General features: G+C 39.1%; 1 protein-coding gene across 9 annotated transcripts in view; it reads left to right on the top strand.

Annotated features, from left to right (window-relative positions):
- Positions 1–13,564, top strand: part of LOC145295919 (sodium- and chloride-dependent GABA transporter ine-like) — a 916,364-nt gene that overhangs the window by 604,748 nt on the left and 298,052 nt on the right. For all 9 annotated transcript variants that reach the window (XM_080141768.1, XM_080141757.1, XM_080141730.1 and 6 more), the window contains one exon: positions 2,620–2,744. In XM_080141768.1, coding sequence (XP_079997894.1) covers positions 2,620–2,744 — 125 coding nt within the window. The remainder of the gene's footprint in view (positions 1–2,619; positions 2,745–13,564) is intronic.

Raw genomic sequence — 13,564 nt, 5'->3', positions numbered from 1 at the left:
ATGTGTGTGTAGAGCAAATGTTAGAGGTTTATGATCCATATAAATGGAAAATTTTCTGCCTTCGAGGGTTTTTTTTAAGTGCTTAATTGCAAGGTAAATTGCAAGTAACTCTCTCGAGAAAGTGCTATACTTAGTCAGCGCTTTGTTTGACTTGGCAGAGAAGAATGAAATAGGGGTCATTTTGTTGTCAGAAATTTGGTGAATGACAGCTCCTACTGCTATTTCCGATGCGTCCGTCATAAGAGTAAGTTCCGTTGTATCGCTATCTTGAATATACGTAAGTTTGGTGAAGTTTGCCAAAGCAGTTTTCGATTGTTCGAAGGCCTGTAGTGCAGGTCCTTCCAAAACTAACTGTTGGTTTTTGGTTCGTTTTTTTAACAAGTCCGTTTACGTGGAACAGTTAGCCAAAAAGTTAATTATGCCTACAAAACAGCGTACTTGTTTGACAGATGTCGGTAGAGGGAAATTCGAAATAACACTTACTTTTTCAGGCAAAGGAGAGATTCCATCCTTGTCAATTAAATGACCGAGAAATTGAACTTCCTGGTGGCCAAAAACACATTTATCGGTGTTTAGTTTAAGACCGAAATGTGACAGTCTTTCAAAAGTTTGTTCCAGGTGTAGCCGGTGTTCTTCGACGTTTCTGCTGGCGATTAAAACGTCGTCTACATATGCGAATATGCAGACCTCTGAAAACTTCGTCAATCAAACGCTGGAAAGTTTGACAGGCGTTTCTCAGCCCGAAAGGCATCCTTAGGAACTCGTAAAGGCCAAATGGTGTGGTTAGTGCGGTTTTATGAATGTCTTCTTCCGCGACAGGAATTTGAAAATATGCCTTAACGAGGTCCAGTTTGGAGAAAATTGTGGCGCCTTGGAGTCCATTGGCGAAGTCATGGATATAGGGAATAGGATATCTATCTGGAACAGTTTTTGTGTTTAAGCGTCTAAAATCTCCGCACGGTCGCCATGTGGTGTTGTCAGCTTTCTGTACTATGTGGAGTGGTGATGACCAAACACTTTTCGAGGGCCGTATTATTCCCATGTGGAGTAGGTTTTGAAACTCGGATTTTGCCAATTTGTATTTATCCGGTTTCAAACGTCTGGGGGTTGAATAGACGGGTGGTCCTGTGGTCTTAATATAGTGCTTAGCGCTGTGTTTGATGGGGTCTGTGTTTTTAAACGGCTGGGAAAGTTGAGGAAATTTTTGGAGTAACCGGCGGACGTGTAAATCTTCGGGTAAGGCAGTGCTGATTCCGGTGGTTAAAAATTTCGAGGTAGTTCCTCTCACCAAAATCTTCGTTTCGTTGTCTGTCAATGTGTGATGAGTCATGTCGACAGACAGGTGGAAATGGGCTAAAAAGACCGCCCCCAAAATTGGAGTGGTCACGCTGGCTATGGTGAAATTCCATAAAAAATTCCTTCGCATTCCAAGGTTTAAATTTAAATTTTTTTCGCCAAAAGTGGGTATTTTTGTACCGTTGGTGGCTTGTAGGTTGAAAAATTGGGTTCCTGTTGGGTGGCCATGCGGTGTCGGTATGACGCTGATTTCCGCTTCGGTGTCTATTAAAAAGTTATATCCGTGAATTTTGTCACAGATATAAAACAGACGACCTTTTTTTGTGCTCCAGCCTCAGTCGTCGTCGTTACTGGCTGGAAGGTTCGTTTCCCTGTGCTGGTTTTTTCATACTAACCCAACGGGTCACGGGTAGTCTCGTATAAGATAAAATTTTAAAAAATGCTAGAGTGGTTATATTACTAAAAAAATACATTTTGTGATATGAGATGAAATTTTCAAAATGTTAGTCCTATAATGGTAGATGGTTTTCCTTTTCTTTCCAGATATGGTCAGCTATACCTGACTTTTCAGTCTCTCCACGTACTACGGCTTTTCGATGTTCTTCTAACCGTACTTTCAACGGACGACACGTTTCACCTTATATAGTGGACATTTACATGGGATTTCATATACACAGTTCATAGTCATGATTTTTCTGTAGGGGGCTTGACTCTCAGAAGCTGTTTTCTGAGAGGTAAGTAAATAGGAACAGGGAAATATTAAAAACTGAAAGACGAAAATATATCCTGAGGAATAATCAATTGTAAAAGTGATATTCTCCTGAAAGTTGAAGGTTCATCCTGACCAAAAAACACATTTGCGAATTACTTAGAGCCTCTATTCAGTCATGGCTGATGGAACAAGTGCACACTACCCCCATGAAGTAAATAAAGGGTTCCGCTCAAAATTCCGTCCGAATTCCCGAGTTTGACAAGATACACCTGAAGAAGGTCGGAGGTTATCTCGACCGAAACCTTGTGAAAATCACACTCAAGATGAGAACAGTAGTCCAATAAATAAAAAAAATTAATTTTGTAATATGATATGAAATTTAAAAATCCTAGAGTAGTGATATTACTAAAAAAATTACTTTTGTAATATAAGATGAAATTTTTAAAATGCTAGCATTTTTAAATTTTATCTTTTATTACAAATCTTGCAGACAACTAAACAAATAATTAAACGTGATGCCAATCTGTAACAGCATTTCAACTTGTAAACTCCATATTAAATAGCGTTTTCACTTACTTTTATGTTCCTATTTTTTTATTTTTTTTATTCAGAGATGTGATGACCATTGCAATTGTTGATGCTTGTACCTGCATTCTAGCTGGATTTGCCATTTTCTCAATTCTTGGTGCTCTGGCTCTTTCACAGAACAAAAGTGTTGAGGAAGTTGTTAAAGAAGGTAAGAACAATCATAATTCTACAAGATATTCTTTAATGAGTGGACTTGCGCGAGCCTTTCCTAGTCTCACACAAAAACATGTTCACATTTCAAGCTATATTACTTGTCATATACATATGCGCACACAAACATACGCGCCCACGTCCACACACGTACATATATTCATGTTCGTGTACATACATTCACATTCACGTGTATATACACACACGCTAACGTACACACAGGTACTCACACACGCGTACACGTATGCACACAGATGGACGACGTCACTTCCTTTCAAAGGAAATCCACACATGCGCAAAAGACCAGCGGAAACACCTATAAAAGCAAGAGACAAGCTGTTTCCAACCTTTTTCAGACCAGCTTCCTAGCTGGGCGGTCTACAGACCGAGAGCGTGCCTTTTCGGCATGTGTGCGCACACACGCGTGTACCTCACACCACTTGCTACTATGTGGGACAAAGAGCTAACACCGTATGTACACCTTTACACTCTTTCTCTCTCTATCTACTACTGGTCCCTGAGAATACCTTCGCGTAGCTGACTGCTAACTGGCGTCAACTCTCTATCCTTTTCTTTGTCTACACGATGGACTGCCATTTCTCGTTCTATTACATTATTCACTTCTTTTCCCATGCGCGAACAAACGATAGTGACCCGAACGTTAGATGAAAACACATTTCCTTTTTCCTTCTACAATACCAGTCCTCTACAAACGATGGTTACACCCGCACGGACATGAACACGTGCTATACTTAAAACATTCTTTCAACAGTAAATAAACGACGTTTATCTTATCCATCAATTGAGTTTTTGTTTCCTTCAATTCCATTCGTTTCATTATTTTCTTGTGGCGAGTTAGGGTATTATTATATCCAGGTCCGCAGCAGACTGTACTCTAAACCAGTTGTCCCCACCATGAAGGCATAGTGCAAAATGGATGGCTTAGAGAAAAATAAATAAGAAATATATTAAAAGTCAAACTGGATATGCTGATTAACCCTGTAACTACACCCAATATCGTAACCAACAGTCTTAGTAAAAACAAATGTAGAAATAAATATTTTGCTTAATTATTGTTTTTATTTAGTAATGATTTTCCTTTTATTTCCTTTACAAATATGATCAAGATAGAAAATAGATATATTAGGTTGACAAGAAAGTTCTTGCAGGATTTTTAATTTTGATTTCAAATAATGTATTTTCAAATACTTTTACTTCATATATGATTTTACAGTTTTCGCTCTATCCAATCGTTTAAATTATAATCGTTTTAAAACATGTATGTCTTATTTTCAAAACGTTGAATACAAGATGGAAAAAAAGCAAATTCCCACAATTTTTTTATTTCAATTCAAGCTAGGTCGAAAAGCTGCTAAAACAGCTCGTGATGTCAATGAAGCGTTTGGCCCAGGAAGCATTACTGAATGCACAACACAATGGTGGTTTAAGAAATTTTGTGGCGGTGACAAGAGTCTTGAAGGTGATGAGCATAGTGGTCGGCCATCGGATGTTGACATCAGTCAATTAAGAGCCTTGGTGTAAGCCAATACATGCATAACTGTTCGAGAACTTGCTTCTGAATTAGACGTAACATATACAATGATTTCCAACCACTTGAGAAAGATTGGAAAGATAAAAAAAAAATTGATAAATGGGTGTCTCACGAATTGAATGACAACCAATAGATACGCTACAAGAACGACCCGTTTCTAAACCGGGTTGTGACTTGCGATGACAACTGGCGATGCTCAGTGATTAGATGTCAACGAAGCACCACACCACTTCCTGAAACCAGAACTGCACCAAAAGGTCATGCTGACTATTTGGTGCTCTGCGACTGGTCTCATTCATTACAGTTTTTTGAATGCAGGCGAAACCAATACAGTAGTAAAGTACTGTCAACAAATCAGAAACTTTGACAATAACACCGAACATTAGCCAACAGAAAAGGCCCAATTCTCCTCCACGACAATACCCGACAATACGTTGCTAAACAGACCTTGGAAAAATGAATGAATTGGGCTACGAAATTCTGCCTCATCCGCCATACTCTCCAGACCTCTCACCTATCGACAACCACTTTTTCAAGCATCTCGATAACTTTCTGTATAAGAAAGGTTTCAAAAATAGGTAATATCAAAAACGCTTTCAGCAACTTCTTTGCCACCAGAAAGCAAGATTTTTACGTTACTGGCATGAATACAGGCATAAATACACTTGTTTTGCATTGACAAAAGTGTGTTGATTCTGATGGTGCTTATTTCGATCGATACATTTTTGTTTGAGCCAAGATATTTTTATCTGAATTTAAAAGTAAAAAATCGCAAGAACTTTCTTGTCAACCTGATAATATTTGGAAACAAATATTACACTTAAGTATTAAAAACATTTTTTTAGCAAAGTTACAGAATAAGAATATGAATAATCTGATCATTCTATCATTTTTTATTGCACTGTGTGTTTGCTTGTCGGAATCATCTTATCGATGAAGCGCAGGAAGAAAAGACGTTTAAAGCTTGCAACAAAATGGTGTTGTTGCTTATAAGCAATCCTTTCTTGTAATGCTAACAAGCTGGTAATGAATTTAACACACTATTTGAAAACCTGAAGAAAACCTTCCAATTTCTCAATTTCTTGTTCTGCAAGATTTTATGAGGCTTGAAAGTGTCTAGATTACATATCAAATCTGGGTTTCGGGTAACAGAAAAAATCCTCACGCATTGTCTATAAATAAGAAAGTTCTTTTATTTCCCCTCTCACCCATTCCCACTAAAAAGAATAACCCCAATTCAGAGAAATTCGGACAAATTGGGTCTACTAGTTTATACTCTTCAAGATTGCAAGTAGAACAGAACCATTGTTCATTTTCAGGTGGCGTTTTATTTAGGGCCACACAATTAAAGTGAAACCAGTTGTCAAATTAATCGCAGGCTATCATAGGTCTGATATCCTTAGGTCTGTTACAGGGCAGATTCAAATGATGACACTCTCTGTTGTGGCTTGGGAACTTGAAGCTTCCATGTCTGTAAAGTCAGATTCTCCAGGCTTTTGAGAAAATTCCAGAGATGTTCACTGGCGTGTGTGTCTCCCTATAAGTATGGTCAACCACATATAATTTAATAACTGTAAATTTGCCATGCACACTAAATCATTCATTTCATTGGATTAATTCAAGAACTTATTCTAGGGACCAAAAAGGCCTAGTCTTCAGAGGCTTTTTATAAGCACTATATCCCCTGGCTTTATTTTATTTTCAAATGAATAAGTAGCCAGTCTTAGAGCTCTTTTTCTAAGACTCAAAAATAACTTTCATGCCAAACCTTCCTTAATTTAGTCAGGCTTTCTTCACAAAACTGCAGGGTTTGAATTAAGTCAGTTCGACTGAGAGGGTCGATTGTTTCCAGGTCCTGGTTGTCCAATCCCTTCATCATTCTCTGGCTAATATTTCTGTCCATGAGTGAATTAGGGGTCAAGACATCCAGATCAGTGTCTTCAGAGCTCCTATATGTTAGGGTCGGCTTTATCTGTCTGATAAGATTGTAAGTAGATTAAAATAATCTACTTTTCTTCTTCATTTTATGAGCTTCATAGACCTTTCTCAACTGCTATTGTATCAGGGAGAAAACAGTGGAATGGTGCAATTTTTCAAATTGACTGAACCTCGCTTTGAATTCATCCATTATCATCCCATTGTTTAATGCAGCAGCATCAAACATGCGAGCATTATCTGAATAAAGGTGTGATGGAATTCCATTTGCGTTTGCGAATCTAATAAATGCTTCAAGAAACGATTTTACTGTCATATCAGGAACCAGTTCTAAATGTACAACTCTAATGATCATGCATGTAAAGAGAAAGATGTACATTTTATAATCCTTTTCTTTTCCTTGGAAATAAATGTGGCTGCTATAATTCACTCTGGTATGTTAATAGGGTCTGGCAAAATTCACTTGAGGGGCTGGTAAGTCGGTCTTAGTTGATGCCTCCATATCGCATGAGTGTGAGGAATTTGGTCATACAGATATCCCCAGACCTTTTCGTAACTAGAGTCAAAGAAATAATCTGAAAAGGGTTGATATGCCGTAAAACAAAAACAACCAAAAACCAACTATAATTTTTATCGTACTATTTCCAGTTGTTGCATCACAAAATTTTCCTTTCTTCCATAATTCTGCCATATTCGCCAACATGCTACTGTGAATAGCATAAGAATGTGTCGGAATCTCAGGTGTCTGGAAAGCAGCTTTTACTATGGTTCTAGCAACATCACAATCCATGAAGAGACCACCGTAGGAATGAACATTTGTGATCCTAAATATTGACCGAGGAAGATGTACTTTGTATCCATCCACAGAAACAACCTCATGCTGAACATTCTGTTTCTTTTTAGAAGTGGCTTTTTAGAAGAACTTCATTCATAAATTTCGGAACATTTTCTTTATTTTCATTTAAATTTCCTTTACAATCTGATTGGAATTGGTTTTGTAATCTGCTAGGATACTTAGCTATCATTTATCTGCACCTTTTTTTGTAGTTAAAGCTACTTATTTTATAGTTAATTTTAGTGTCACTCTTGTGATATCTGCAGTCCTATCAGTATTGATCCTTTGGAATTTACATGGAATGTTGTACTAACAAATTTGTTGTGGACTCCTAACCGACAGGTTCCGTCTTGATCAATTGTTGTTCTGTCAAAAGCAATTAACTTTATTGCTGTCACTTTGAGTGGTACTCCAGGCAGTTGTTTATATACTTCCTTGTATCGACCTTAACATTGACGTCTATCTGCATTTGTATGTTGCCCATTTTTAACTTAGTATACACCTCAAATAGTAACTGCTGAATAGTATGGAAATATATATCTTCACTTGAACAACTAGCATTATTTCCATTTTGTGTCGCCATGTCGATTCTCCTATTTTAGTGCCATTGTCATTCTTTTACTTGCTTGTTTTTTATCTACCATCTTCAAGCAGGAAACAACAGAAAAATGTCCCTCTTTGTTGCATATTATGCAATGATTTTCCTTTTGCTGGTCACTTGCTTCAAGGATATCCTTTACCACAATATCCACCCTGTGTTGGTTTTTTTATTATTCATGCATACTAGGGTGCATATAACTCCAGCTTGCTTGCAAGTCGCCTTCTTTATCTCTACTATGCTTAGTGCTATAGTGAAATCATTACTTTTCTTAATTATGGATTCCTGTCTAACTTTAGATAAATACCGAATATACAGAGATCGACTATAAGGGTGTTGTCCACCATTTGGTCGTATTTACACTGCCTAGCTGTTTGGCAAAGCTGTTTCAAGAATGAGTGTGCCAATTCACCTGAATTTTGTTTGCATTGCAGCAAATTGTATCTTGCTATACAAAAATTCCACCTTCGGTTGGCATATTATCTAAAGTATTGAATGTATGTTTCGATAGTCCATTCTTCTTAATGCTGAAAAACAAATGTACCAGTTATTTCCTGTTCCTTGACACCAGCCCGTAATAAAAGTTATCAACGTCATGCATGGGACCGTCAAAATGCAGCCTGACTGATTTGAGCAATAAAAGAATATTCCTCCTCTGTACATTTTCTGGGCCATCCTGTAGAAAAGTAGTGAAAGGGAAGTAATTCACTTCCGAAAAGCATAAATTCAGATTAAAGAGTTCTTTTTCATTACATGAAAAACACTTCTGTCTGGAAATTTTAAAATGTTTAGTGTGAATTTTATGTTTTTTACGGTACACTCGAGTCAACAACACCTATTTAGATTATGAAAGTTTTTCAAAATTTACCTGTTTATATTTAGAAGGGTCACAGTGTGGGCCCAATTCACTATGTTATGCTAAACTAGGATAAATAAACCACCTTTCACAAGAGAATCTCACTTCATACTATATTCCTCTTAATTTAAATATTAAACAAGTATTTTTCAAATACTATTTAAAATATATTTATAATAATATTTATATTTGTGGTGCCAAAAATTTAGAAAATTTTTCCTGATTCGCTAACTATGAAATGAAGCATCGCAGCTGAAAATGTAAATACAATTCTTATTTTATGAAATAATGAAGTAACATATTTTATTTTATAAATAAAGAGATAACATATGTATAAGAAAAATACTAAAAAACTTATTCGTTGAAGAATTATACTAATACTTTTTTTGAAATTCTGGGTGAAGTGTGGTTAAAGTGTCCACAACAGAAAAATATTCAAGGAGCTGTAAGACTTCTGCTGTTTTTATAAGCAAAATTCATGATATATGCTCGAACTGTGCTATTTAAAAAGAGAAAACCATTTCATTGAGCTGTAAGACTTCTGCTGTTTTTATAAGCAAAATTCATGATATATGCTCGAACTGTGCTATTTAAAAAGAGAAAACCATTTCATTGAGTTTCATTGTTCTGCAGATGTCACAATGGTTGGTGCTAATCGACTTTGAAGAGAAAAGTTACATGCTACATATGAACATGACAATAGTCATTTCTGTTCGAACTTATTTCATTTTTAATCTAGTAATTGTTTGGTAAAAAAAAGATAATGATGCTTTTTTTTTCAAAGGATTTGAATGTAAAACTCATCTAGATACAAATTCAAGATGAATGTTCAAATTTATCCAGGAAAATCTTTAATAGAAAAAATATTATATATATATATATATATATATATATATATATATATATAAAAGTGAATGTGTCTGTCTGTCTGTTTGTCTGTCTGTCTGTGTACATTTCCCTACGCAATATCTCTGTCAATTTTTAGTCTACAAACTCGAAATTTGATATACAGGGTACAGAGATTTGGGAAAATCTATGTGATCGGGTTTCGAACAGAAATTTGGCTGTTAAGGGGTCAAAGTTCAACGATTTGACCTTTGAGAACTCTACCAAATTCCTCCGACAATTTTGGGTCTAAACACTTGAAATTTTAGATATAGGTCCCTTCGACATAGATCTAACTTAATAACTTTATTTGAGCCCAAAACAATAAGTGTTAAGGGATCATAATAGGGGTCTAATTAAAAAAAAAATTACCTTTTTTTTTGCATACACCTCCAAACACCTGGGTAACGCCGGGCCGAAATGCTAGTATACTCTTATAAATTCGTTTTTCTTTTGTGTGTATTGGTATTCATATTAAAAACCCTCTTTTCTATTTATTCGATGTATTTATTTGCTTCCCCACCAAAGCAAATTAGGCACAAGGCCGTTTTTAATGTGGGGTAAAAATCAGCTCCCCTAAAAGTAGGCAAAAAGGGGGCACTCTGATTACCAAATATAATAATTGTCCCAGTATAGAGGGTTTCCCCTCCATTGAATGATACAAATTATCTTAAGCGCAGCATCTGCATAACAAATACTACACTTTGATCCCGGCCCGAAAGCCAAGAACAACAGGGTATTTATTTGCTCCCCCACCGAGCAAATTAGACACAAGGCCGATTTTTATTGTGAGGAGTTGAGGGGAAATGGGGACCAACTCCCCGGGGAGTAGGAGAGCTGGATAGTGACAATTGGTATGACGGGTTGCCCCTACATTTACCAAGGTCTTATATGTGGGGTTTCCTTCACATATGGTCTTTGCTTGCAGTATCTGCCGGATCAGATACTACACTTTGATCTTGTTTATATAGTTTATTTCCGTAATGAAAAATTTTTACAATTAAATAATGAGAAATTCAAAAATTGAAAGCAAAAAATTAACATTTGTAAACAAACTTAGGCACAAGGCCATACAGGAAGTGGGATGGGGAGTGTTGCAGGGTCTTTGTTACTAAAGTGAAAATGGAGTCTTCGGCGACTTTACTCTTGACTGGCAACATTTACCACAATACCTCATTCACTCTGTAGACTCTAAACTAACAAATGAAAATTCCAACGTTTTTGCAAAAAAGAATATATTTACAATTTCTGTGTGTGTGTGTGTGTGTGTGTGTGTGTAAAAATTGTTTTTTTTTTATTAAAATGTGTGTGTGTGTGTACGTGTGAAAAAAGTTCAATTCATTGGAAAATAAAAGGTCCTTGAATTTGGAAGAAAAACAGTTCGTGTTGGAGAGTGGGGCATCTAGAAAAAATATATAAAAAATAAAATTGCCTAATACATCGTTAGTAAGGTCCCTCCCTGAGCTAATCTAGAAAGTTAGATCACCTACTGTTTTCCAGGGCACCGAAAACAAGCGGGAAGATCCCTAGTGGGGATCGGGAAGAATTCTTATCGGGTGTAGGGAGGAAAAATAAATAATTGTCAAAAACAAAAAAAAAAAAAAAAAGGGGAAGATGAGGAGGGGGGATAGGCGGCGACCTTTGAGTAGGGGGTGACCAGGGGGTGATAAAACAAAAAGATAGGGGGTAGTGGTAGGGTAGCCTCGGAAGGTTCTCTAGTGTCAAAAAACAAACAATCAGGGGACAGGATCTCATTTGTACCACCAGTCAAGAGTCTCCTTACATTTTATTTGTCTAACCTAGCGGTATGGGCTCTGTAGGACCCAGTACCATGTGTGCTATTTGAATTCAAACTTGGCGCCTCGTCGGAGGCACAAGTTAGCGTCATGCACCCACCTCTTGTCAAAGGCCACTCGAGGCAACCTCTTCCAATCGCATCTGATCTTTATTTTAAGCAGATATTGCAAGTAGACGATCAGATTCCGATCCGGAACAGATATCCCTTCAAACATAATGCTTACCCTCGTTCCACAAGAGTGTGTCGAGGTGCTCCTGTAAACTGGTTCATCGTTTTGCAGGGAGGAGAAGTACAGACAGGCGGTAAAAGATGAGCGGAAAGATGTATGTAGCACACGCCTCCGCCCGACCCTTCAAGGACAATTTCCTTCAAACCCTTGCAGAGGATTCGATCTTGGTCTCTACTTCCGACCAGTTTTTCTTCAGCTGGAGACCCGGTCCGAACCACACACCGAGGATCTGAACCGGGCCATCGGTCCAACTGAAGATGCCTGGAAGTGAATTTACTCCAGTCCAGCACCCAACCGCAAACCCACCGACTTACTGCGGTTGAAGATGGCTCCGTAACTTCTTCGTATCGAGCGAGCGCATCGGTGACCGCTTGACATCGCATCGGTGACCGCTTGGGGCAAGACACAAACACGGTCACATCATCGGCAAATGTGGAAACCCTGGCTCGTGTGCCTCCAGGGAGAGCTATCCCACGCAGGACTGGTGTAGTCGCCTCGTCCCTTAACTTGCGAAGGAGGGTTCCAATGCCAGGATGTACAAGAGAGGCGACAGCGGACAACACTGTCACACCGACCGGGAGATGGCAAAAAACTCCGACAGCTTACCGTTGATCTGCACCACTACCGTTGGCCTGTCATACAGTACAGAGATCCACTTGCGGAAGTCCGGATTAAATCCGGCGGCCTCCAGCACAGATCCCAGGAACCGATGGTCCACCCTATTGAAAGCCTTGGACTGATCCAAACTGAACAGCGCAGCTTCGGCGGCGTCTTCTGTCCCCTCTATGATCATGCATATCAGATGAAGATTGTTCTGAATCGATCTTCCCATCACAGCATAGACCTGGTCTGGTTCGATCAAGTCAATGATGACAACCTGCAACCGATTTGCAAGAACCTTGACCAAAATCTTTAGTGTTTAGCAGAGTCAAGGACCTGAAATCGTCTAAATCTTCCTCCCCACCATGCTGTTGACCTTTCCTCAGCAATCTGATCACTCTCTTGGTCACTTGCCCAGGGATGGCGCCCTGAACAAACCAATGGTTGAACATATCCTTCAGAATAGGGACCAACATGGGCGACAGCCTCAAGTAGAATTTGTAGGGTAGACCATCAAGCCCCGGGGACTTGTTGCAGCCGACCTGATTCAACAGAGTAATGATCTCATGTTCCACAACAAGACCATCACAGCTAGCCGCTCAAGCCGCCATGAGGCGGGGTGAGTCGGCGAAATAGCTGCCAAACTCTTTGACCCTGAGTCTGGATAGTTGGGTGAAGCACTCCAATAGATGCTTTCGAAACCCCTTGCAAATCTCCCACATCGACATGAGGGCGTGCCCTTCCAGGTCGTTCATTTTTCGAATGTACCCATCCGAGCCGCGCCTTAGAGCATCTTTATGCTCAACACTGTCTACATTAACAGCCTCGTTCGAGACTTTCATTAGGCTAGCCCTGACTATCTGGCCCTCGTACCGCTCGCTAGCCAAGCGGTTGAGGTCTTGTTTAGCTAATGCTATCTTTAGGGGGTCCCCCCATCCACCACCCGGGTCAGCCTATTCTCTATCTGCTTCTTGGCCTTAGCCTTATCTAGCGTGAGGCGTTGGCTGTACTGGACCGAGAAGCGTCTAATCCTAGCCTTGAGACTAAGCCACCACTTACTCCCAGTAACCGTCTCCACTAATGCCCGTTGGATTATTTCTGTGACCTTCAACCGGTAGTCCTCCAGCTCCAACAAGGTGCTGTTGAACTTCCAGTATCCGGCCAGTTTAGGCCTAGAGCTCAAGTTCAGACGGGCCATAACTAGTTTATGATTCGAGTGTCCTAAAAGGTGGAACGTGGGGCAAGATAAGAAATCTACATCGCCTCTTCTAACTAACATCCGATCCAAGTAAGTACATCTCCCGCCCCGGGTGATCCAGGCGAAATCTGTCGATCATGTCACACAAAGCCATCAGGTCAGCCAGACTCCTATCACACCACACCGACCCGCTAGTCCCCCCGACCTTATTTATCCTGGGATCAAGGATGATATTCCAATCACCCATTAAGACTACCCTCTCTGGATCATCTATAAAGCCCTCCACCCGTCGAAAGAAGGATGCCCTATCCACAGCAGAATTAGGGGCATAA

The sequence above is a fragment of the Euprymna scolopes genome, chromosome 2 (assembly GCF_053919585.1).
Source record: "Euprymna scolopes isolate OS-2025 chromosome 2, ASM5391958v1, whole genome shotgun sequence".
NCBI lineage: Eukaryota > Metazoa > Mollusca > Cephalopoda > Sepiida > Sepiolidae > Euprymna > Euprymna scolopes.
Note: the sequence above shows the minus strand (reverse complement) of the source record. Positions and strands in the feature narration are given on the sequence as shown.